The sequence below is a fragment of the Antechinus flavipes genome, chromosome 4, assembly GCF_016432865.1.
Source record: "Antechinus flavipes isolate AdamAnt ecotype Samford, QLD, Australia chromosome 4, AdamAnt_v2, whole genome shotgun sequence".
Lineage (NCBI taxonomy): Eukaryota > Metazoa > Chordata > Mammalia > Dasyuromorphia > Dasyuridae > Antechinus > Antechinus flavipes.
Window position 1 is genome coordinate 39721750 of NC_067401.1, and position 25735 is coordinate 39747484.

Below are 25735 nucleotides of genomic sequence, written 5' to 3' on the forward strand. Positions count from 1 at the left end.
CTTAACTCTGTTGTACAGATTGTGAGATGGTAAGATTTCAAAGAAAAAGATGCTGATGATTTATGAGCCCTGGAATAGGGGAATTCTTGAAAGAGATGTATTTAAAATTAGACTTTGAATAGAATATGAATAGAGAAATGGAAAGTATTTTCATTTAGGAAGAAAAATATCTCAGGCATAGAAGTAGAAACTTTTATTTTGTTGTAGAAATTGACTTGACTGGATCAGAGGATTAGGGAGCAGTGGAACATATGTAGAGTAGAGCTGGGTTATGGAAGTCCTCTCAGACTTGACAAAGGAGATTAAACTGGATAAACTCAGTAGTAGTTACCATTGGTAGACTTTTCAAAGACAACATAGTGTCATAGAAGATGTACTGAAGGAAGAATTTACAGTTCTTGATTATGTGACTTAGCACAACTTATTGAAGTAGATATTTATGAAATCATTGGGAGATGAACCATAACTAATTCAGTAGATTAGTCATGGATATTTGGAGAATATTTTTGCCATCTATATTAGGATGATAAATTACTGAGTTTACAGGTTTCAGATGTTGCTTCCTTTCTCAACAGACAAAATTTATTCTTTTAAAATGTGATCATTACTTATAATGCAGCTGGTCAGATCTAGCGCAATGTGGTACAGTGGAAAGAGTATTGAATGTAGAATCAGAGGGCTTGAGTTTACCAATTCTACTATGTGTGACACACATCTTTGGATCATATACCTTTTTGGGCTTTAGTTCTTTATCTAGAAAATAAGATACGGGACCTCGTACACTTTAAAGTCCCATCTGGCTTTAGAACATAGATGTAGAAAAGGGGTCAGTTTTACATTTTTAAATAGCGTATTTAAAGATAGAAAACTGTTCTTGGTCTCCAGCAGACAAAAACAGATTAGGGAAAGATCAGATTGTAGTGATGTTCACTGCATCTTGATTCTCTATTGATTTTCTGTTATCTCCTCCATTTAGCTAATTTTCTAAGGAAACTGAAACTTAGAAAGCTTGTGGTTAGGAACCTATAAAAATCTGATTTTAAGTTTTCTCTTGAGATAATTTTCATGAAATTTAATTTTTCTCTCAGTACAGGTCCACTAATATATTGACCAGCCCTGATATTTGAACTTGTGTAACATCTCTCACATTCTCTCCTACAGGATTTAGTTGAATGAATTTACAGATTTCAAATTCAAGAAATTTTCTATTCTTTATTGAAAAGAACAAATTTTGGACTTTTTAAAAGAAGAGAAAATTAAGCTACTTTTATTGCCCAAGGCAGGAAGAGGGAGGAGAATCTAATGAACAATGAGCTATTTATATCCATCCCTATTTTCTTCTAATCTTTGATGACATATGAATTACATTTTTAATACTTATAATCCTTGTGCATCTTATTTTGTGTTTCTGATTTTTCACTGAAACATTATTTTACATAAACATTTCTACATATTAGCATATCCATTACAGTAGCTGTGTAATAGTTCATCATGTCAACATATTGTAGTGTGCTTTGCCTCTTAAGCTGCAGCAGAGATCCTAAAAATAGAATCAATTGCTGACACTCTTTATCTCCTTCTGTGTCACACTAGTATGATATTTCTTCACTTGCCACTGAGGTACTTCAGTTTCCCAGGAAAAATTACGAGTAACCCATTGTTCCCCCTTCAGAGGAGGGGAGAACATTGGGAGAACAAGGATGTTGTGGTTCTTCAGAGAGCTAGTTAAGTTGGAGTGAATGAATAGAAAGCAGAAGCTATTTCAAAAGCAGACAAAGACAGAGGAGAGTGCCAAAAACTGGACTCTGCATGCTATTTATATGCCTCTTCAGTGCAGTCCTATTGTTTTCTGTCATTGTGAACATTCTGTTAATGATCACCCATTCTTAATCTGTTATCTCAAGTTCAGATGTGAATAATTCTTACCTTGTTGAATAGCAGTGTATCTCCTACCCTTAATGGGATCTGTGTATGACAGAGTAGATCTCCAAATTTTCTTGGATTCCTTTCTCATAGATGTTAGTTATCTTCACTGTCTACCTTAGTAGGGTCTAATTCAGATTATAAAATGTTTTATGTTCAGATGGGATTCATTCAGAGTTTCTTTAAATTGACCTTTGTCTTCCATATTGGTTTCTTTGTTCATACAGGTTTGCATAGCTGTCAGCTAAGTTCCCTATCCCATTTTATCTTTCTTCCCTTCTGCCCATCTTCCTTTCATTTATCTTTTATCAAAAATTTTTTAGCTTAGTTCATCAATTTTATTTTTAGGTCGGATGATGAGCAGAGTTCAGCGGATAAAGAGAGACTTGCCAGGTAGGAGACCAGTGTTCAGCATGGTGAAGCCAATATTCCCTCTCCTTCTCCTCCTTACCAATCTGAATTGCTCCTTTTATTTCCCTTCCTCTTTGTGCTTTCTCTTATCTGTGACAGATGAAGATAGCACCTTAGGGAAGTTTGTGAAATTAAATACTTAATTTCACAATTAAGAAAAATAATGTGGGTTTGGGGAAATGGCTAATTTTTTAACTTAGAAATTTGCTTTTAGTGATAAAGTTTTAGTCTTCTTTTGAGCTTCAGTATGAAGTGATTAGAAAACAGAAAGTTCTCACAGTCTCATTACCTCTGCCAGTTTGTGCTTTGGCAGGGATATGTTTTCTTGTCAGAAAGCCAAATGCCAAAAAAGTTACCCTGTGTTGAAGATCATCTCCTGCCATGTTAAACCACAGTAGTTCCTTCTCTACTACTCTAGAAAACCATCTATCCTGGTTTCCGGTGTTATTTTGTAGTCCGTATTCCTGTGCCACAATGGGATTGCATTGCCCTAGTGATGGTGGCCTTGCTTGTGGCAGCTCAAAATCATTTTTGGCAGCTTCTTTGTGGTCATTAGAAAATTCATTCTTTGGGCTTAGGTATCAAATAGGATCTGCTCCCATTCTAAAGGTGGAGGTTTAAGTGTTCTAAAATAACAGTCATGAAATTAGAGATCTGTATAGGGGAAGTCCCTCTCTTCTTTGCACGGGAAGATTTAGAATTGTTTTTGCTGGCAGTCAACACCAGCTTAGTAAGAGAGTAGCAGAAAATGGGTCAAAGTTTCTTGGTATGCAATGAGTAATTGGAACAAGTATTCAGGAGATACTTTGAAAGCCCTATCATTCTTTTTCCATATATTTTTCCATGTTTTTCCCAAACCTTCTTATTTATTATCTGTCCTTTTCCATCTTTGTCACAAGATTTTTGTTAGTATTCCACGCTATATTTCTTACTAACCATCACACTCTAGAAAACCTGGTTGTGCATGGTAAAATGTGGAGAACTCTAAATGCAGCAGATCCGGTTTGTCTCTTTGTTCTATCATTAACTGTCTGTGAAACCTTGGATAAGTCCCTTGGCTTATCTAGGTCTTTGTCTTTTACTTTGAAAATGAGATAATCATACTAGATGGTATATTTCTAAGGCTTCTTTTATCTATAAAATACTTTAAATCTTGTTTTAGTTTTGGGAGAGTATTATTGAGGATCTGATCTTCTAGCCCCCAAATGACAGTCTGGCCAAACCCACTCTTACACACCTTTGAAATTATAAGTGGTCTGCCTCTCTTAGGTCTTTCTAGAATGATGTCAGTGCTTTCTCTGCCTCAGATTTGCAATTCACAAGAAACCCTTTGGGGAGCATCTTGTAGAAAGATTTTTTGTTTAGAAACTTAGTTTATTAATTCTGTCTCAGAAGTAGCATATATAACTTTTAAACATAATGTCCACAGCTTTGCCCTATTTTTGTTTTTTGAGCAAGACATAAGCTGGGAGTAGAGTACCATAGGGAAAACCTGTTCTTAAACTGATATTTCTCTGAACACTTTCTGAATCATACTTACATTAAGTAAAGTCATTTTTTCATATCACCCTTCCCTTGAAAAGTTTAATAAGTGAGCATAATGTTGAACACTTGAAAATAGACCTCAGGAACTTCAATGAATGAAGTCAATGCCCTTTACTTGAGGAGGAAAAAAACCCAAACCTCTTGCTGAGAGGCAGGTTTAAAAGAATAATAAAATGAAGGGCTCCATTTGGTTATGAGGGAGACCCCAGGATCTTCCTGCTCTCTTCTGTGTTGTATCAGTTTCTCTTTTGTGCATGATCTGCATGAGAGGGTTGGCCATTCCTCCTAACTTCTCAAAGACTTTTGCACTAAAAGTATCACATCTTTTAGCACCCGCTGGTAGGTATATTGCTTCTTTATGCCATTAAATGACTTGATATGACTTGTAAGGTGGAGCTTTTCGGCTTTCTCTCAATGCAGGGAAAACCATAGTGAAATTGAACGGCGACGGCGGAACAAGATGACGGCTTATATCACAGAACTGTCAGACATGGTACCCACCTGCAGCGCCTTGGCCCGAAAACCAGACAAGTTGACTATCTTACGCATGGCTGTATCGCACATGAAATCCCTGAGGGGAACTGGCAACACTTCTACTGATGGCACCTATAAGCCATCCTTCCTTACTGACCAGGTCTCTGGGTTTCATTGGCACCAAAGGGTCCCGGGAAGTTGGGTGGATCGTTTTGTGACTTTGTTCTTCTTTGGATAAATTACTATATTTTTCAGGCAGTGTCAGAGTAGGGGTGACTCTATATGAAATATTGAAAGTGTTTGAAAAGTGTTGAAATTTCAGCAAAGTTAGAAAAATGAGGGGAAAAATAAATTGCATTAAAAATAGTAACTTCCTCCCTTCTCCATCTTCATTGACCTTTAGGTGGCTGCTGCTCTAAGCTGTTAGGTGTATTAATATTAGAACTAAGAAATAAGGAAGGGACAGGTTAAAGCTGACAGGGATTTTGAAATTTGGCATGAACACTTAATTTACAAAGTATAATGGAATAATTGGGGGAGAGGAGTTGTTAAGAAAGAGAAACAACTTTGAGAATTTTCTAATTCAGCCTGCAATGTATACGAAGGCTTAGGATTTTCCTTGAGCATAAACATCCTTGAGGATGGAGAAAAATCTTTTAATATTGAATGATGCCACAGTTTAAATGAGGAAAGAAGAAAGACCAATGGGCAGTTGCATAAACTTTTGGCTGTGACAAAGAGCTCTGAATTGTGTATGTTGAGGATTTCAAAGAAGGAGACGTGATCTTTGCCTTTGTGGAGGCCACAGTCAAGTATGAGCGGCACTAAAAATGTATAATGCTAGATACATAAGTGCTAGAAATGAGCCGATTTGAATGGAATAATGAAAGCTGAGTGAGGATAATCATATTGAACTTCCTGGAGTAGGAGAGCTTTAAACAGGATTTTTAGCAAAGAAAAAGGGATATAGATGGCAAGAACTGTAAAGATTATATAAAGATCCAGATAACAGAGTGGAAGCTCATAGAAAAAACCTTAGAACAGGTCATCTTTCTCTCTTTTTTTTAAACAAATGAGGAAACTAATACTTAGAAAAATTAGATGTTTATACACACATATAAATACACTCACAACAGAGAGAAAAACTTAATAGGACATCACAAGATACTTTATAAATGCAGCTGTAATTAAAGTCGAAGAAGAGTAGATGAGAATAATGCCTTGGTACTACTTTGAAATTAAGCTTTTTGTGGTCATAACAGATCCAGATTCCTTGGGTCCTCTATTGATGGAAATACTTAATCATATTCTTTGTGTTCTACTTTGGGGCAGGAGCTGAAACATCTGATACTAGAGGCAGCAGATGGTTTTCTGTTCATTGTGTCGTGTGAGACAGGCCGAGTGGTATATGTATCTGACTCAGTGACCCCTGTCTTGAACCAACCACAATCTGAATGGTTTGGCAGCACTCTTTATGACCAGGTGCACCCAGATGATGTGGATAAGCTCCGGGAGCAGCTCTCCACCTCTGAAAATGCTTTGACTGGTGAGATTTGAGTAGTTGGCCAGTGGGAGAGATAAGGGGTGGTAAGGGTTTTGCAGCAGAACCTAAGTCCTTTGGTTGTAGAGCCAGTGCTTTCTCATGCTGCCCTAAGTGCCTTTCCTCAGTTTTTCCTTTCCCCACCTGTGTTGGCTTTTAGAGGGATCTTAGGAAATGCACTCTCTCCAGAGTGCATTTCTCTTCTATTCCAATACAGTCAAGTCTTTATTGTTCACACCTGAGTTATCTGCTTATGCCTTATTTTTTGGATAATTTTTCATCCAAGATTGATGCGTGGTATGGGCCAGGGCTCCCTTTCCACATCATCAATCATCAATATTATAAGGTAACCCAGTGTTACTATGAGCTAAAAAAAAGGCTTCAAATCTGAAAAAAATTTAGAATTCAAGACTTCATTGCTAAATGGAAGTCATATAAGAGGCTCTAGTAGACTCTAATAGAAATAAAATCACAGGTTTACTAAGGTTTGGAGTGAACCACTGCCGATAACTTCATCTTATTGTTGATTGTTAGTTTCTGTGAGGTTCAAGTGGGCCTGCTCTTCCATCCTCTATGATTTTAGCATGAATGTTTGGAGGATTTTATTAACCTTTCTATCACCTAGAATGAGAATTCCCTCCCTCAGTGCCAATGGTAGCCTATTTTTCACTTAGATCATTCCTAGGGAGTTTCCTGAAGCGTATGGAAATGAACTGATTTATCACATTCATATTAGCGAGTATTTGTTTAGTGTTTGCTGTGTGCTAAGTGCACAAGCTGGATGCCCATGTATGTTCTGGGGGAATCGAGACAAAGATAAACCTGTTTCCATTCTGTCGGTCGGTGGAAAGCACATAGACAAATTTGTGTAGGAAATAAGGAATGATGGCTTCAGTGGAGTGGGGAGAGATAGGAACAGCCCTCATGGAGGAGATGGCAGTTGAGGAAAAGAAGATTCTAGGAGGCTAACCTCCTATCACTAGTAAATTAACAGAAGTGGAATTTAAACCATGGTCTTCCTGACTCTCAGCCCAGTATCCCAAACACTGTGCCATACCACTTTTTTCCATTACTATGACATGATGTAGTTGATTGCACATTTAGTGCTTAATTTCTGGTAACAGCAGAGAAGCACAATGGTATGGTTAACTGCACATAATCAGAAATACTTGCCCTTTAAAGTTTCTGCAGTAAATTTGTCTTTCTAATAAAGTTGCATATAATAGGTGCTTGGGAATTGATTTTTGTTAAGCTTTTTTAAAAAGCTATTTTAAAAATACATGTCAGATAGGAAAGAAAGCCAGTCTAAGTTTAAAAATTTATCACATGTAATCTGTTTATGTGTAATTAATGGTTGAGTGTGCTAGATATTCAGTTTCTCACTGTTCATGGACTCCTCCCCCGATATCTGGGGCCTAATGTGGTGGTCAGAGTTTCTTATTTCCATTAGTTCTGAGAACAATTGACAGAAACAGGAAACAAGTAAAAAGTTTCTTTGGTCCAAAAGTCCAAACTCATGGTATTGTTAAAAATTATTTAGGACTGCAAGCTCTTTTCTGCCTGTGCTTCCATGCACCTCTTAATCCATCTCACTCATATTTTTATCCTTTATTCTTTTTTCACTAAGCAGTTCAATTCAAGCTTCCTTAATTTTTTTTTCCAGGTCGCATTTTGGACCTAAAGACTGGGACAGTAAAGAAGGAGGGTCAACAGTCTTCCATGAGGATGTGTATGGGTTCAAGGAGGTCATTTATCTGCCGGATGAGGTAAGTAGCAAGTTGGTGTGGTTTTATTTAGGGAGAATTCAGCATTGAATAGAGCACTGACTTTGACTATCAGTTATCAAATGCTTTAAACTCCAAAAAACACTGATTGATTTAAATTAATTTCTTTAAATCCAGAGGGATAGGAAATCAATAATAATAACAATACTGATAACAATAACAATTTAACATTTATATAGAGCCTTAAAAGTTGATGGAGCGCACGGGCGCGCGCGAGTGTGTGTGTGTGTGTGATTTCAATTTTAAAACAGTTCTGTGAAGTAGGAACTACAGATGATATCCTCACTTTACAGACAAGGAAATTGAGGCCCAATTGATTTATTCATCATCTCATAATTAATAAGTATTTGAACCCCGTAAGATTTTGAACCCCATTGTCTTGACTCTATACTTTCCCCAACATTTTTGTACTCAGAATTCCTTACTCTGTTTCAGTGAGTGCAACTCTAAATGAAATAGGGGGTTCCTACATATATAAACTGTATTTTTTGAGCACTATGCTAGACATTAAGTGATATTTGAGGCAAGAAGAGAGGTCACTACTAACTTTAGGAAGTGTTTAATTAGTATACAACTATATGACTCAGTAGATAGAATGTTGAACTAGGAGGCAGGAATTTGAAACTGAAATTTAGTCTCAGATAGGCTCTGTGTGACCCTAAGCAAACCTCACAACTTCTCAAGGCTTCAGTTTTTTCTGCACAATGGGGATAATAATAACAGTTCCCTTCTAGGGTTGTTTTAAGAATAAAATGAGATAATATTTGTAAAGTGCTTTGTAATCCAAAAGTGCTATATAAATGTTATCTGTAATGGGAGAAACATGGTAGAATTGAGCCAGTAATGTGCAAAACTGTGTAAACTTGAGATTATGTGGAATAAACAATGATGGAATTTGATTCCAGTTAATCAGCAAAATGTTGGTCAGCCTAATCTTCTTTTTTCCACTGGGCAGGTGTGGAAATAGCTCTGTGGATCCAGGTTCCATGAACAGATTGAGCTTTGTGAGGAACAGGTGCAGGTAAGTTTGAAGGTCATCCTCTTGAGAGAGAGTGCTTCATAGATCTCTGAGGTAGTTTGTTTCCTCCAAAGACCACCACATTCTTTTCCTTGCCTTGGAAAAGATAGTCTTCCTGTTAGTCCTCCAGAGAAAAAGGCACAATTGTTTGTTTCTCTTTGTTACTCATTTCCAGCGTAACCTTACCTAGAAGAAGTCTACACGTTTTGTGTGGATGAGTGTGGGTCTCACAAAGATGAATTCTTGTTACAATAAGGAAGTATAATTAAGCTGTTGCTTTGATGTGGAAAAGAGCTACTGATTATCTTTTTCTTAGATTGCTCAAAGCCTTAAGTTAAAGGTGCCATAGAAAACCAAAAATCACTCCATAAATAAATAGTTTCCTGAAGGTAGTTTTCTTTTTTGACTTGAAAAAAAATTGGGGGATAGCTAGTGGTGCAGTGGTTAGAGCACCAGCTCTGAAGTCAGAAGAACCTGAGTTCAAATCTAGTCTCAGACTCAGACACTTAACTGTTATGGGCCAGAACTTGAAACAAGGTGCTAAGCCAGTGGAATTGATAGAGACATTTTAGCATGGTGCTTAATAGTTGTCTAGTTCAGTACATGTACTTAGTACTTACTATAGTTCCACAAGATTCACACCTATGATGAGAGAGGATATAAGTTTGGACAAATTCAGCTAGAAGGAGAACAAGGAAGAAAGGAAGAAGAACCAAAGAAGTGGTGGCAGGCTGTCTTCCTTCGCTTCTCCACTGAAACCAAAATCCAGGATTTGGACTTTAACTCCTGGTTGCACTTGTGGCGATTACTGAATTGACACTAATGCTGCCTCCAGAGACCCCAAGGAAACCTCAACAGAGAATATTACATTTTAGAGAAGAATATTACACTTAATACTTCCTAGTTGTGTGACCCTGGGCAAGTCACTTAACTCTAGTTGCCTCAGCAAACAACAACAACAAAAATTTATATAATATTTTGATTTTATATCACCAGAATTTCTTCCAGTATCCATCCCCTTTTCTTTTTCCAGAGGGTTATTCCATATAACTTTTTTTTTTTTTTTTTTTTTTTTTTTGCTGAGGTAATTGCGGTTAAGTGATTTGCCCAGGGTCACATAGCTAGGAAGTGTTCAGTGTCTGAGTCCAGATTTGAACTCAGGTCCTTCTGACTTCAGGGCTAGTACTCTGTTGACTGCACTAACTAGCTACCTCTCACTACACCAACTAGCTGCCCTATAATAAATTTTTAAAGAAAAAGAGGAAAAAGAGAAAAATGTGCAAAACAATTTTTTCATAATATAAGCAATGTTCCACATGTGAACCTCCCATTTCTTCAAAGGAAAAGAAAATCTTATTAGATACTCTCTTTAGAGCGCTGCTTGTTCTTGGTAATGATTTTGGCAACATTCACTTTTTTAAAAATGGTTTTGTGGTTCTTCTATTTATGTTGAGCATATTTTTTTTAAGTTCTATTTCCTGCATTTTGTAATAGATTATGTAAATCTCCATGCTTCTCTGTATTTATCGTAGTCATCATTTCACGTAATATAATATTTCATTTCATGTAATATAGTAATATTTCATTGCATTGATATTCTACGGTTTGTTTAACCCTTCCCTAATAGATGAGCATCTAGTTTATTTCCATTTCTTTTCTATCACAAAATGCTTCTGTAAATATTTTGTCATATATAGAGGCTTTCTTCTTCTGGAGGCATAGTCCTGCTTAGTGGAATTGCTGGGCCAAAGGGCATGGGCAATTTAGTCACTATATTTGCATAATTTTAAGTTGGTTTCCACAATTGTTGTACTGATTCACTGCTCCAACAATTCACTGGTATGCTTATCTTTAATGCTGTGTTTCTTCCCGATATATATGATTTTCTCTAGGAATGGGCTAGGCTCTGTGAAGGAAGGGGAACCTCACTTCGTGGTTGTCCACTGTACAGGTTACATCAAGGCTTGGCCTCCAGCAGGTAAGAGAGTTCTCCTCAAAGACTCCTCATAAAGGGTAAGAAAATGGATAGATATTTATTGTTCATTCATTGTGTAATATTAAATTGTATTCTTTAGAGCAGGGCTTCTTACACTTTTTCTATTCATGACCTCTTTTGCCTGAGAAATTTTTATATAACCCCAGATATATAGGTATATAAAATAGGTATATAAATCAAATATTAACTAAGAATTAAATCATAATTTTGTAACCCTCACATTGAGTTACTCCAGATGGGGTCACAAACCAGAGTTTTAAGAAACTGGGATGTAGAGGACCATAGAATGACCAAAGAAGACTCAATCCTGTCTCAATTCCTGCTTAAATACTAATAAATATAAGCAAATACAATATATCCTCATGTATAAGGAATGTTCACCAAGCACATAAAGGAATAATGAGGACTTGAGGAAACCCATAGGAAAAGGTTTCCAAAGAAGGGTCTCTTCAAATTTTGAAGTAGAGGAAGGCCCTGGATTGGTGTGACGGATGTATAGGCAGAGTGCTTTTATCAAGTTTGAAGACAGGATTGAGGTTTGAAGACATCACAGAGGTGATGGAAAGCGGTCTAACTTGGCTAGATCTCTGAGTAAGATTTCATACATTCAGGAAGAAAACTTCTCTCTCAATTGGTCTGGCAAAGAATTCTGGATTCCTGAGACACTTCTCTTCCGTTTCCTCTCCATTCTTCCAGCCTTTTCCCTCCTGATTCTTTTCTCTGTTGAAAGGAGAAAATAAAATGAAACCAAAAGAGTTTTTAGGCAGTAATACTTAAATTTGAATTTGAAAATGGATTTTAATATCTAATAAACATGCACATTATCCAAAGCTTTTATGGCTTTCCTTCCTACTTTGGTTTGGTCTTCAGGTTAGGGAAATACTATTGCTATTGTGGGTTAAAAAAAAGCAAATATCAGAGTTCTGAGGAAGGAATGAGATTATTCTGTTGTTCCCTCCCCCCCAACCCACCCAAGATGTAGAAGTAACTAATTGGTAGGACATTGTGTAGTTCTTGGTACATTGTTTATTTTTGAGGTCACTGCTTGTGCAGGACATCTCTCTACTCTCTTGCTAATATTACCTAGGATTTTTTTTTTCCCCCTTGAGGCACTTGGGGTTAAGTGACTTGCCCAGGGTCACACAGCTAGGAAGTGTTAAGTGTCTGAGGTCACATTTGAACTTGGGTCCTCATGACTTCAGGGCTGTATCCATTGCGCCACCTAGCTGCTCCTCTCTTGGTAATATTGTGATACACTCTTTGACTTTATCTCATTTTGCAGGTGTTTCACTCCCTGATGATGACCCAGAAGCTAGCCAGGGAAGCAAGTTCTGCCTTGTGGCTATTGGGCGATTACAGGCAAGTGTGAAGTATTTTGTCCCCATCATCCCCCCTGCTTTGGGTTTCAGCAGGCATCTTTCTTCCTTTCCTGTTTTGTCTTATTACTTGACTGCACAGAAACAAAAACATAAAATTTTGGACTTTTGATTTAGGTTTGGGCATTAAGCTTCTTGACTTTTAACAGAAGATGAATAGCATGAGGGCAAAGACACTCTTGTCTTTCCTCCATAGATGCTTCCCTTGTAATTTTGACCCTCTGTTTGCCCTCTCTGTGCTGGTTTCCTGGCCCCCCTGTTAGGAAAGAACTGTATATTCTCCCTACAAAAGAAAGAATGAGAAGACAGGGCTTCCGATTTTCTGTACCCATACTGCTGGGTAATCACCTTGGTTATTTTAAGCCTCAGTTTTCTAGGTGGATTGAGAACCTAATTCTCTCAGAGGGAATAGGTCGGCTTTTGAGTTCAAAGTGTCTATTTTCCTCTTTCCTTACTATTTGTTAAAAGGAATTTCCTGTTAGACTTTTTACATTTTCCCAACTATATTTGTGTCATTCTTCCCTCTTTATATAGAGGTACAGATATGTAAATTATTTATAGCCAGTTATCGCGCTATGCCTAGACAGACATGTGAGTTCTTGTGAAAAGTTATTATTGAAATAATTATTTGGGAGATAGGGACACATGTGTTTTGGTTTCTCTAAAGGACTTAAATAATGAGATATTTTTCCTTAATTTGTTCTTGGTTCTCAGGTGACCAGTTCTCCCAACTGCACAGACATGAGCAATGTCTGCCAGCCAACAGAATTCATCTCCCGTCACAACACTGAGGGTATCTTTACTTTTGTGGACCATCGCTGTATAGCCACTGTGGGCTACCAGCCACAGGTGAGGTGCTCAATATAAAACATGACTGTGTTCAAACAGATTCAAAAGACATGACAGATTCAAAGAGATAATTTTTTTCTTGTCAAAAGATAGTCCTTAGCTTAATCAGATGTGACAGTTGAAACAATCAGAGGCAGCCTGATACACATCCATATATATAGACACATGTAAATATCTGTTTATTGATATTGTGATTAACAATAATTACTGCTTTGTATTGTCATATTGGTTTTCAATTGTTAAAACATTTTCATTTCTGTGTTCCTTTATTTATTATAGCTATGATCATATACTCATGTAGATCAATTAATATTAATCAGATCACTCCTGGATGATAAGAATTCACAAAATAGAAAAATTAGAGGCTGGTTTGCAGTATATAGTAGAATCTTACATTCATTAGATTAGTTAAAACTCTATCCATTTTGAATATCCATCCTGAATACAAAATTCATAATAAGGCCTATGGAAAACATTCTAGTTCTTGTTTAGTAGAAACATCCTTAACACCTCAGAAAAAGATCTACTATTTTAGGAATTTTTAATTTGGGGTCCTTCGTGATTTTTTTTGTATTACATTTTGTGCATTTAGAAACATTATTCTGAGAAGTCCCTGTACTTCCTCAGACTGACAAAAAATGTCAAAAACCATCATTAGAAATTTAGGAATCCATCCCTAAATCTAGTAGATTTAGGCTTTCTCTTTTCTCCCTTATTCCAACAGAAGTACTACTAAATAAGATAATTGTTTAGGTAGAAAAGAAAGAGTAAGAAGTAAATGAGTTTGAGTAATACAGATAATATACACATTGTATAATCCATCTGAGAATACTTGTTGAGATTTGGCCAAATCTTCACATATCATTTATATTGATTATTAATCTGAAGGGAAAAGAATAAAATGACTTTTCCTGTTTGCATAGAGTAGAATCTGAGGGGAAAGGGATCTTGTCCAAGAACAACATGGAGTGAAGGGTGGAATTGAAAATAAAAAATCAGGTTCCTGACTCCCAAACCAAATGGAAAGGGAAAAAGTAGCACAATGACTCTAAGGCTTTAGGTAAAGAGAGTCTTACTCTCCTTTCTTTTATTAGGAGCTATTGGGAAAGGATATTGTGGAGTTCTGTCATCATGAAGACCAGCAGCTCCTAAGAGACAGTTTCCAACAGGTAATTCTTTTCATTCTTCCTTGCAATTTAGATTGGAATAGACTTTATGGCTGTGGCATTCATTCATTCATTCATTGAATAGATATTTATTGGGCCACCTACTTTGTGCAAGGTACTATAATTTGTTTATTCTTGTTTATTCTCAACTCAGACATTTGTATTTATAGAGGAAAAAAACTAGGATAAAATAATTTAAAATGACAGATTATCCTCATTTCATCTCTGCTTGGCTTTGGATTGGAGAGAGATGCATATATATTTACCTACCTGGATCTAAAAGAAGACCTGATTTTTTTTGGATAGGATAATCCATTTGTGATAATTAATGCAGTGTTATCTTGTTGTTCAGTTTTTTTTTTTTTTTCAGTCATGAAAAAAAGGGGTCGCCCTTTGTGACCCCATTTGGGGTTTTATTGGCAGAGATACAGCAATGGTTTGCTTTTTCCTTTCAGCTCATTTCATAGATGAAGAAACTGAAACAAGTAGGGTTAAGTGACTTGCTCAAAGTCACATAGCTAGTCAGTGTCCAAGGTGGGATTTAAGCTCAGGAAGAGGAGGATTTACACTCAGAAAGTCTTCCTGACTCTAGACCTGGTCTCTGTATACTGAGCTGCCTTTCATTAATATTCAGTTACTCTTAATAGTTGCCTGAAATCCTAAAGATCCCTTAAAGGAAGAGAGTAATGAGTGGATCGGAGAATATTAGCTGTCCTCAAACATTGTGGAAAAGAGATAAGATTTGTTCTATTTTGTTCCAGAGGGGCAGCGCCAGGAATCATAAGTGGAGGTTATCAAAAGGCAAATTTGGGCTGCATATAAAGGCAAATTGCAACAATTTGTGTGATCTGGAAATAGTGATTCCTTCTTCCTAGAGACCAAAGCTGGATGCTTGTTTGTCAAGTTCATTGTAGAAGAGGTTACAGTACAAGTGGATCAGACAGGTGACCTCTGAAGTTCCAGCTGAGTTTCTGTAATGTAATCTATTTTTGTGGAATGGATGAGACATAAAAGGGGGTCATTCTTTGGTTCTTTGACTAGAAAAGAAAACACTTAATTGTTTCTAAAGCAGAAAGTAAAACCAAAGTTACCATGGCTTTAGAGGAATTTTTCTCACAAAACTTCACTGAACTCCTGATAGTTTTTGTCTCTCTGTTCTAAAAAAAGAAATACATTGGTAGCAGGAAAAGGATAGAATCAGCTGGCTTAATGTAAACCATGTCCAGATTCCTGAGGCTCCCAAGTTGGAGATGCCAAACTATCTGCAAGGGCTAGTTTTCTTCTGTTGTTTCTTTTGAAGAGCTGATATGCTTTCCAAGACTAAGTGGACTTACTTTTACCCTTTCTCTGTGGTCTTTGAAAGTATTTGCTCTCTCCTTTGGCTGTAGCCATAACAATCTAAGAGTTTGGGGCCTTGCCCCTTTGGGGCATACTCTGTTTATTTCCATATTTTCCAGCTACTTAGTGGTTCTGTCTTGAAGATGGAATTCTCATTCTAAAATTGTGGAGACTTTTCAGTCTGCCCATTCTTCCTTAAAGAAAATGACTGTATTTTGTTCCCATGTCTGTGATCATGATAGGAAACAAATAGCTGGAAGCCAGAATGTACCAGGATATCAGTATTAGTTTCATGGTCTCTGTGCATAGACCCTCAAGAGTTCATTTACCATAGCCCCTTATGATTTCAAGGTACTCTAAATCTTCAGTATATGGTGTGTAAGGCATCAGGCTAGACTCATTAATCAGTCAAAACTAAAGGCCTCCTATTTGCAGAACATTTCTTCTTAGTAAGTTTCTAGTTTCACGGGAGTCCCGAATGCATGCACACACCTCACAGAGCTAAGAGCACTGACGCAGCAACATCCCTACACTCCTTAGCCCATATCTTCCTCCATCACCCCTTGTCCAGCCTATTGCAGCAGCCTTGTGGTTGGATTCCTGGCTCCCCACTTCTCCCTCCTCGTCCACCACACCACCGCCAACATCATCGTCTTGAAGCACAGGTCACGTCCCTGCTCAGGAGCCTTCAGTGGCTTTCAGAACCAAATGGAAGCTTGCTAAGCTCTTCACTGTCTGGCTCCAGCCTGCCTTTCTAGCTACCTTTCACACTCTTACGTTCTCGTCCAACTGCCGTACTTGCTATTCCCTGAATTCAGTATTCCATCTCTGCTTTTCTGCTTGCACACACGCTAGCCCCTATTCCTGATATCTCCTCCTTTCTCACCCAGAGACTTTCTGTAGGATGTGGCAGGGTTTTAAAGAGAATTCTTAGTTTATTCGAACACTCGGCCCAAGTACCATGTCCTACAGAAAGCCTTTCTTGTTCTCCCTCCTTGTAGCTTCCTTTTCCTGGCTCATAGTAGATATATATAGGTAGATATGTTCTATCACCTGATGTGATGTAAATTCCTGGGGACAGGGATATTTTTTATGTGTATCCCCAGCACTGAGAATGGTGCCTTGCACATAGTAGGCACTTAATAAATGCTTATTGGACTGGATTGTAATCTATGCAGTGCATATTAAAATAGAGAGAGCTTGGTATCTCTAGTTCAGAGGTGGGGCTGGGGTTGGGGCTATGGGATCTCTATTTGTTCAGCCCGTTTCCTTTGGTTGGGGTGCCACTGACACAGTAAAAAAAACTCTTCCAGGTGGTGAAATTAAAAGGCCAGGTTCTGTCTGTCATGTTCCGGTTCCGGTCCAAGAACCATGAGTGGCTCTGGATGAGAACCAGCTCCTTTACCTTCCAGAACCCCTACTCAGATGAGATTGAGTACATCATCTGTACCAACACCAGCGTGAAGTAGGTACCACCGAGCACACTTCTGGTGCATCTGGCTCCTCCAGATTAACCAGGGCTAAGCCCTCCCCCTCCTTTTTTTCTCCCTCCCTCCTCTTAGGCAATATTGAAAAACATTCAACTATGAATCTTCACCTTTCTATTCTTTGCAGGATTTGGAGCCATTGGGCGAGATAGGAAGTCTGGATTGATTTTAATTAGAGGGAACTTTAACAGAACGTGTTTTGCTATCATTTCTCTGATACCTTTATTTTGGTCAGGGAATCAGAATATGGAAACAGCAGAAATAAACATAGTTTCTCTTCTTCCTGTAATTTATAATCATAATGCCAGTTACAGGCACTAAAGAGGAGGGCACTTAACCCAATTTTATTTTTCAATTGTTTCTAGGAGTGATTCTCTTTCTTTTTAATCACTTTGACTGACTTATTCTCCTTTTCCCATCACTCACTCCAGGTCCTATTTTCACATACTTAGAACATTTCCCCAAACCAAACAGTTCTGTCTCACCAGTCTTTAATTCCTTTCTTCCATCTTGTCTTCTTCTTTTCCTCAAGTTCTTTTTTCCCTCTAACTTGCCTGCTTATCTTTTTCTATCTAATCTACCTCTTTGGCCTAGATCAGGTCACTAACCTTCATCTTTGTGGCTAGGTTGAGTAATAATCTAGCATGGTAAATACTAATCAGAGGATTAGTGTCTATTAATCCAAGGACTTATTAAGGAAAGTTAAATAATTTCTAATCAACTTGGTGTAATAGAAAACAGATGAAACCTGAGGGGCTTCCCTTTTGCCTTTAATTCACTTTACTGACTTGGAATCACTGGGGTCAATGTTAACTATACTTTTACTCTAATTTCCATGTATAACATTATAAGGTATTGGTGACTAGTTCCAGAAAGATTCAGATACCTGGGACTTTGATTTTCTCATCTTTCTTTCCTCCATAAATTTATAATTTTTTTTTTTAAAGAGAAACATTTTGGCATGTTTTGCCACTTTTTTCTGGTGCCTTTATTTTGGCTGGGGAGTTAGAATGTGTAAGTAAGAGATGTGGATATAGTTCTTCCTTATGCTGATAACTCAACATCATGTCAATTAAAAAGAGGACACTTTTGGTAGGGGCATGAGGGTAAGTGCTGGAATATAATCGTTGGGGATTCATTTACCTTGCAAAGAGAGAGGTTTGCTATATACTCTGGGTAGTAGTAAGGGGATGGGCTCTTACATTGCTTCCAAACACATAAAATGCATGTTGACTTATCTTGACAATAATGGGGATAACAGTAGCAGAGAGCCTCAGTGCCTGATTTGTGTGAATTGAGTTCACTAAATAGAAAACAGCTGAAATTTGTAAAGCATATGTTATTTCTTTTGATCCTTACAAATTGGTGAAGTAGGTACTATTGGTGATTTTTAATTTTATATATGAATAAACTAAACTCAGAGAGATTAAGTGGATTGTTAATGGTCACAGAGCTAGTAAGGTTCAATGATGAAATTCAAACTGAGGTCTCTTTAAACTTTTTATTTTAGGATTACCTTATACCCCTGCTATAGCATGCTCCAATTTAGACAATGCGATTCTTATAAGATTGCTTCCATTCTTTACATTTCCATTATTTATAGCCAGAGGTTCTTGTTAGCTGTGGGTCTAGAAGAGAGAGAAGCTATTCTGTAGAAATTTTTAATGATGAAGAGACAAAAACTCACCATCCTGGATATCAAACCTGTTGCAATAAATTAGCAAATGAATCCCTTTTACTCTTCTCCATTAGACACACAGTGACAAAATTTATAGCATTTGTCTCAAGGTCTAGCTATTTAGCTAGACACAAATGTTGCTAGTCTGTGACACAGATGATTTTACCTGACTTAGAACTGTCTCTCTCCCTACCCCTCATGCTTATGTGTAATAGTACATCTGCAGATTCACTAGATTTTCTGGCCCATATGGTTTTCAGACCTCATCTGTTTTCTATCCATGCTTCCTAACTCTTCAAAGTAATTATACTTACAATCAATACTGGATATCAAACATAGATTGACAGTGAAGTGTAAGCAAATTGTTATCATTGTTTTGAAGCATGATCATTTTAGACTGAATTTATTTGTTTGGTTATATTGAAGAATATTATAGACTTACTGCATTTTGGTGTATATGCTAATTGACAAAATAAATAATCTATGGGAGATAGCTGGAGAAGAATATCAAAAAGAATTAACCCCATATAATAAATTCAAAATTCTGGAGTGTTTTGCTTTTCCTCAGTTTTCAGTTTAGTGTGAGATTAGTGTTTCACTGATCAGGCATATAGTAGATTTCATGCAGTAAGTTCTACTTCTAGGTTGCCAAAATGAAGCATCCTTGTTTATGCTGGAGGTAGAGAGCACAGTCAGGGACCTCTCTCTTGAGATCATACTGGTTTGTCCTCTGCCCATTATTGAAATTGAAAAGGACTTGAACAATAGTGTCTCATTCTTAATCTGATTGCATAGGAACAAGAAGTCCAATGTACAGAGTCAAAGGTTTCTGAGAATTATCTTACAGGAGATTTTCTTAACATCACATGCAGTCTAACCTTGGCCTTTGGACAAAGAAGAATATGGATACTGAAAGGAAATCCAATGACCATGTCTTTCTGCATTATAGGGCTTAAAAGCAAGAATGGGAAAGGTAGGAAATTGAGTCCAAGAACTGACAGCATTATCTTAGGTATTTAGTTTACATGCTGCAGAAAACACAGTGGTTCCTTTGCTTCAAAGACATTCCTTAGGATAGAAAAGAGAGATACACAAAATCAACAGAAATTTTTCTAACAAAGCACTGAAAGGAAAAAAGGATTAGACCAATATTTATTGGAGGTTTACAGGTTATAAATCTATGCATTTGTGTTCTTATTTGCCCACATGATTTCTGTGTGATCTTATCTTGGGATAAAGTCTATCAATAGAACCAGACACCTTTGGTATGTTTACTAGATAATTAACATAAAGAGATTCATGAGCAAACATAATTAGATTTCTTTCTCTTTTTTTCCATCCCCTTACCTACTCCTTCTTTATCACAAAATGTTTTTCAGGAACTCCAACCAAGAGCAACGGCCCACACTGTCCAACTCAATCCAGAGGCCACAGTTAGGGCCTGCAGCTAATCTGCCCCTGGAAATGGGCTCTGGGCAGTTGCCACCCAGGTGAGTAGTGCAGATAATTTGGTGAATAGACTTGTGACCATTTCAGATCTCAGTTTCTTTATCTGTCCAATGGGCAAGGTTGGTCCAATTCTACTTCTGGGTTTCTAGGATCTTTAGACCATTTAAAAAATTCATCCTGTTTTGCTCTACAGGCAGCAACAGCAGACAGAGCTCGATGTGGTGCCGGGAAGAGATGGACTGGCAAGCTATAATCATTCGCAGGTAAGTTGGATGGTGACCAGTTAGTCCCTTCCACTAAGAAGGTGCAGAGGAAGCAGCAATCATGGATCATCAGGTGTAGTCATTGCATGTACTTTCTTTTATACTTCTGTTCTAAGGACAGAAGTTTTTGTGGCATAGTCGGTAAGGACTAGGACTGGTTGGAGCTGCAGAGATTATCGTTAGGAGAACTGGGGCATAGATTTAAAGCTGGGTTTTGTTTCCTAAGGTTCCTGTTTTCATTGTATATATGTGGTTACATTGTACTCCATCCTTCCACAAATCCCTGTTAATTATAGATGGTGCTATTGTGGCTGCTTTCCTTGTCCCTGCCATAATCTTCCTTCAAATTCTCTTGGGCCTGAAATGTATTCTCTCCTCTCCTCCTGCTGTTAGAAACTTTGGCTTCCTTCATGACCTAAGTTAGGTACCATTTGCAGCACCTCCAACTGGTTTGTACTTTTCTCCATCTTAAATTTGATTGTATCTAGTTGTCTTTTTGAATCATGTGTCCTTCTGTAGGATATAAGCTTCTGAGCTCCTTTGAATCCTAGTAGTCTCTTGCACATAGTAGGGGCTTTTGTAAATGCCTGTGGATTTTAATTGGATTAGTTACAGTTCCCTCTCTTTGTAAATAATTTATGACGACTCTCTTCTATGGATATTATTTTATTTGGGTCAGGCTTCTCTGCTATTAATAATGTATTCACTTATTCAACAAAAATTTTTTGGGCACCATATACAAGACATTGTTTTTTTTTAATTTTGGGGTTATAAACCTGCCATACATTTACCAAACATTTTAGTGTACAAAGAACAGAAAAAAGAGGTTTATATCTGAAATTGTGTCTATGAAATAGTTTTTACATATAGACTTCCTATTCTTTAGAAATATACATTAAATTTAACAGCAATATTAATGTTTTTAAAAGGCATTATACTATGGACTGATGGAAATAAGTTTCTTGAGGGATTTGTAGTAGGGGAGATAGGACATTTATACACATAACTGCATAATTCATAGAGTATGATAAATGTGTAATAGAGATTAAGAAGGGGGAAAAAATCCTATTTGAGGAATTAGGGAGGAGGAGGTGGAATTTGAACTGGCCCTAGAAGGTGAGATAGAATTCGAATAGATGGAGTTAGGAAGGGAGGACAGTACCTAAGTAGAAGGGAAGGGATGGCATACACAAAGGCAGAAAGAGGATAGATGGCCAACAGTACATAAAGTCAGGATATTCTCTGGTTTGGCTGAAAAGATTCTGGAGTTAGACTATAGAGGGTCTTGAATGGTTTGGCCAAGGAATCTTGATTTTTTTTTTTTAGATGTTTAAGATTTTTGAACAAAAGAATAATGTAAATTTGAACTCTGCATTATGAAGATGAATCTGGCAGCAATATATAGCATGGATTAGAGGAGAAAAAGTCTGTTATTATTATAGGGGGTTACAAAATGAGCATAATAAAGGCCTGAACTTGTGCTGGCTTCAGGTTTGTGGAGAGGTGTAGGACAGGCTGGACATGAGGAGGGATCGGCCTGCACAGTATCTTAACCGGGCCTGCTTAGCAATCAGTTTTGAGGGTGCCCTATACTAAGCCCTTTAGGAGGATACAATGTATAATGGGAATGTTTATAGCCCCATGGGGAAAGAACTGGACAACTCTACATCATATAAGGAAAATATAGCAAAAAGTGTTGATACAAATGTAAGCAATACATGCAATAACATTCCAGGAAGCATTGGAATGTTTGGATAGGCAGAGTGAGAAAAAAAATAACATAACTTCAGGGATCTGGTAGATTTTAAGTAGAGTTTGGAAAGTGTTAGGGCAGAAGAACATCACTTGGCATAGAGAAAGGAGAACATTTGGAAGAAGGGGAGCTCACAGCATCCGTGGACAGGATATATAAAGAAGGAGTCCTGGGCCTCCTCTGAGAAGCCAGCTCAGGGGACCTGAGGGTTACATAAGGGCAGACGTTTTGTTAGAGGGTCCTGAAACTCAGTATAAGAAATTGAGACTTTATGACTATTATAATTTTTTGGATGACTGAGATGCTGATGAATGAGGACAATTCATTGGACAAAGTAGGAAAATAAAAACATTTTGGAACTGATTGTCTTGTTTGGGGCCTTGCCTCATCTCAGGTTCATTATTGATTCTGAACATTAACTATATTTTAAGTTCCCACCAATTGGCTAGAGATAGTTAAGTCAGTGTCAGGTAAAATTTCCATCCCTCTTTCCTTTCTTTCCCAGGTCTCAGTTCAGCCTGGCTCAGCCACAGGCCCAGAGCACAGCAAGTCCCTGGAGAAGCCAGATGGCCTTTTTGGTCAGGACAGAGACCCACGGTTTGCTGAGATCTATCCCAACATTGGTACAGGTGTGTGCCCCCTTCTTGGATCCTCCCCCTAGCAACTTTGTGACCCCGGGCACGTCACATGACATCCCAGCATTGTAGGCAGGTTCTAGGACTCTGAGTTGCAGAGTCACATTGGCAAGGAAAGGTTTTGTTCACTGAAAGTCCCTTCTATCAATGAAATCCTAGCTCTGGTCCTTAACTCCATTGTTAGAACTCTGTAACTTTTAAAATTACATTGTATTTACTGATCTTCAGTGAATTAACTACAAGCTTCTTGAGGACAGGGACTGTTTCATTTGAATCCTCATCAGTTTGCCCAGTGACTCACTTAGAAGAAATGCTTAGGTTTTCACTTTTCCACCAGCAAGATTCCAGCTTGGATCCTTGGTGAATCTGCATGGAGACAGTTGACGTCTTCTTAGCCATCATCCCCCTTGCTACTTGGGATGATGTCTTGAACTTGACAGTTGCCTTCCCTGTCCCTCTCCTTTTCTTTACAGATCAGAGTAAAAGCATCACTAGCAGCACTGTCCCAGGTAGCCAGCAGCTATTCTCCCAGGGCAGCACCTTCCCCTCAGTTCCCAGATCAGCAGAGAACTTCAGGTGAGTCTTTATGGTGTGTATCCCTAGTTCTCTACCGTGGGGAGTAGGGAGGTGTTGCTTAAAAAGCCAGGATTTCGGGACAGCTAGATAGAGTACCAGCCTTGGAGTCAGGAGGACCCAAATTCAAATCTGGTCTTAGACACTTAATGCTTCCCAGCTGTGTGACCCTGGGCAAGTCACTTTACCCCAGTTGCGGTGGGGGGAAGAAAGGGAGGGGGGGGAGTCAGGATTTCTCTTTCTCCAACTAAAAGTTACAGGGATTGCCCCACTGCAAGGTCCTTTCCCTGTGCTCAGGTGGATCCTGTGCAGTCTAGTTTGCCTCTCTCTCTTTTCTTTAAATTCCATCAGGTTTTTCTTTAGCACAAAGAAATGAAGAGGAGAGGCCAGAGGATGATGATATTTCACTTCCCAGGATTCCTCACTATTCTACTTTTCTACTACCTTATTCTCTTCTAGAAACAACAGTCTGGTTCCTCCTGGGACGCTCGTCCAGCCACCAGCTTCTGCAGGGCAAATGTTGGCCCAGATCTCCCGCCACTCTAACCCCACACCAGGCACAGCTCCTGCCTGGAACCCTAGCACCCGTCCCGGCTTTGTTGCCCAGGTACAGCCTTGGTCCCACCTTCAGCCCACAGGATGCATTTGTTTTTCATTGGAAATATAGGAAAGTATCCTTGCACCTCTCTTGAATAACATTCTTCCCTTTTCAGCTTCTATGGCTATGTAGAGACTCCATAGTGAAAATCTATAACTAGTCCACCTATCTTTTAGCCTCATTCTTCATCATGTCTTTTAGCTCTCTACCTTTAACCAGAATTGTACTAAGACTTGTCTTTTCACTCCACACATATATCTTCCGAGGGGGATGCAAAGGAGTGTGAGTAAGTGTAAGTAGTGGACTTCAAGTCAGGGAGATGTGGTTTTAAACTGTGTCTCTGCTACTTAAAAGCAGTGTGACTGGGCAGGGAGTCTGGCCTTTCTGAGCCTCTTTCTTCCTCCTCCTCTGGCAGGCTGGCAGCAGGCTCCAGCAGGGAAGGAGTGTAGAGGGCTTTATCAAAGCAGCCTGCTGGCGGGCCCGCACTCTCGGCACGCCTCCAGATGTCTGATGTACAGCGTATAGGGCGAGGGCCCGTCCCTTTTGTGGTTGTGTTCCCCACACTTAGTGCAGCCTCCGGCTTAATCCACTCAGTGCTTCTCAATTCAGTCACTGAGCAAGATGCTTTTGGAAGTAGACAAGTAATAGATGATTCAGTTCTTGCTTAGAGGAATACTTAATAGAGCTAGTGAGACAACACCGGAGCATGGACAACAGCCAGAGGAGCTCCAGAAAGTCTCTTGCAGCCATCCCAATACACATTGGAGAGTGTAGTGATAGCGAGCTAATTGGCACCTCTTGGAGGGAGATAAAATTGTGAACTGGCTTTATTTTTACTGAGCTAGCTTTTGAGGGAAGGAAGAAATTTTCCCGGTGAGAAGATTAGTGACGTCTCTACTCTGCTTTGCTCGTGTCCTGTCTGTAGCAGGTGGCCCCCCCGCCCGCATCCAAAACCCGGTCCCCTCAGTTTGCTGTCGGTAGCTTCCAGACACCGTCTTCCTTCAGCCCCATGTCTCTCACTGGGGCCCCCAGTGCATCACCAAGTGCTGCTGCCTACCCCAGCCTCACCAGCCGGGGCTCTAGTTTTGGTGAGTCCCTTGTGGAGAGGGAAGGTCGTAAGAAAAAGGACAAGTGCTAGTGAGGGCATGCGAGAGTCAGCAGTGTGGGTGCCCACATCCAGCCTTTGGAGAGGTGACAGTCTAATTGAGAGGCAGCCGGCGTCATGGAAGGAGTCTTGGGAGAGGGGGTAAGGGGTGTGGAGGGGAGAGAGGCTGAAGTTGAAGTCTTGACTTAGTAGTTAGGCTGCTGGGGAGCACCAGAGGGCCCAGGCCTGGAGGTAGGAAGACCTGACTTCAAATGCAGCTACAGACACTGGCTGTGTGGTCCTGGGCAGGTCACTAAATCTCTGTTTGCCTTTTCCTCATCTGCACCTACCTCCTGAGGTTGTTCTGAGGATCAAATGAGATCATGTTTGTAAAGCACTTAGCACAGTGTCTGAGACATAGTAAGTGCTATGCTTATTCTTTCCTATTTATAAGTTGTATGATTGTAGTAAATTGTTTAATTTCACTGAGCCTGTTTCCTTATCTGTAAAACAGGGGCTCATCATATGGGTAGTGCCCACTTCAGGATTGTGAAGAGGATCAAATAAAGTCACATATAAGTAAAATACTTTGTAAACCATAAAGTGTTCAATTAGTGCCAGTTAACTATTATTAATACAGACTAAACGGAGGAGTTTTAATATGTTTTAATAAGTGAGAGCAAATGTCTGTCAGGCAAGATGACAACTCTTCATTGGCTGAGTTACTGGGAGTGGCCCCTTATCTTCCTGGGGGGAGTGCTGGAACAGTTCCGGGTACTAAAAGATGCCATTTCC

The 25735-nt window shown here is 38.8% G+C and overlaps 1 protein-coding gene across 4 annotated transcripts in view; it reads left to right on the forward strand.

Annotated features, from left to right (window-relative positions):
* ARNT (aryl hydrocarbon receptor nuclear translocator) overlaps positions 1-25735 on the forward strand; it is a 53401-nt gene that overhangs the window by 24636 nt on the left and 3030 nt on the right. Inside the window, exons 5-20 of one of the 4 annotated variants that reach the window (XM_051992730.1) lie at positions 2272-2316; positions 4300-4513; positions 5686-5899; positions 7557-7659; positions 8633-8698; positions 10588-10673; positions 11974-12050; positions 12782-12916; positions 14011-14085; positions 16734-16885; positions 19965-20075; positions 20228-20297; positions 22556-22679; positions 23159-23261; positions 23718-23865; positions 24782-24944. In XM_051992730.1, the coding sequence (XP_051848690.1) occupies positions 2272-2316; positions 4300-4513; positions 5686-5899; positions 7557-7659; positions 8633-8698; positions 10588-10673; positions 11974-12050; positions 12782-12916; positions 14011-14085; positions 16734-16885; positions 19965-20075; positions 20228-20297; positions 22556-22679; positions 23159-23261; positions 23718-23865; positions 24782-24944 (1886 nt within the window). The remainder of the gene's footprint in view (positions 1-2271; positions 2317-4299; positions 4514-5685; positions 5900-7556; positions 7660-8632; positions 8699-10587; positions 10674-11973; positions 12051-12781; positions 12917-14010; positions 14086-16733; positions 16886-19964; positions 20076-20227; positions 20298-22555; positions 22680-23158; positions 23262-23717; positions 23866-24781; positions 24945-25735) is intronic. The other 3 variants (XM_051992731.1, XM_051992732.1, XM_051992733.1) reach the window with 3 other exon arrangements.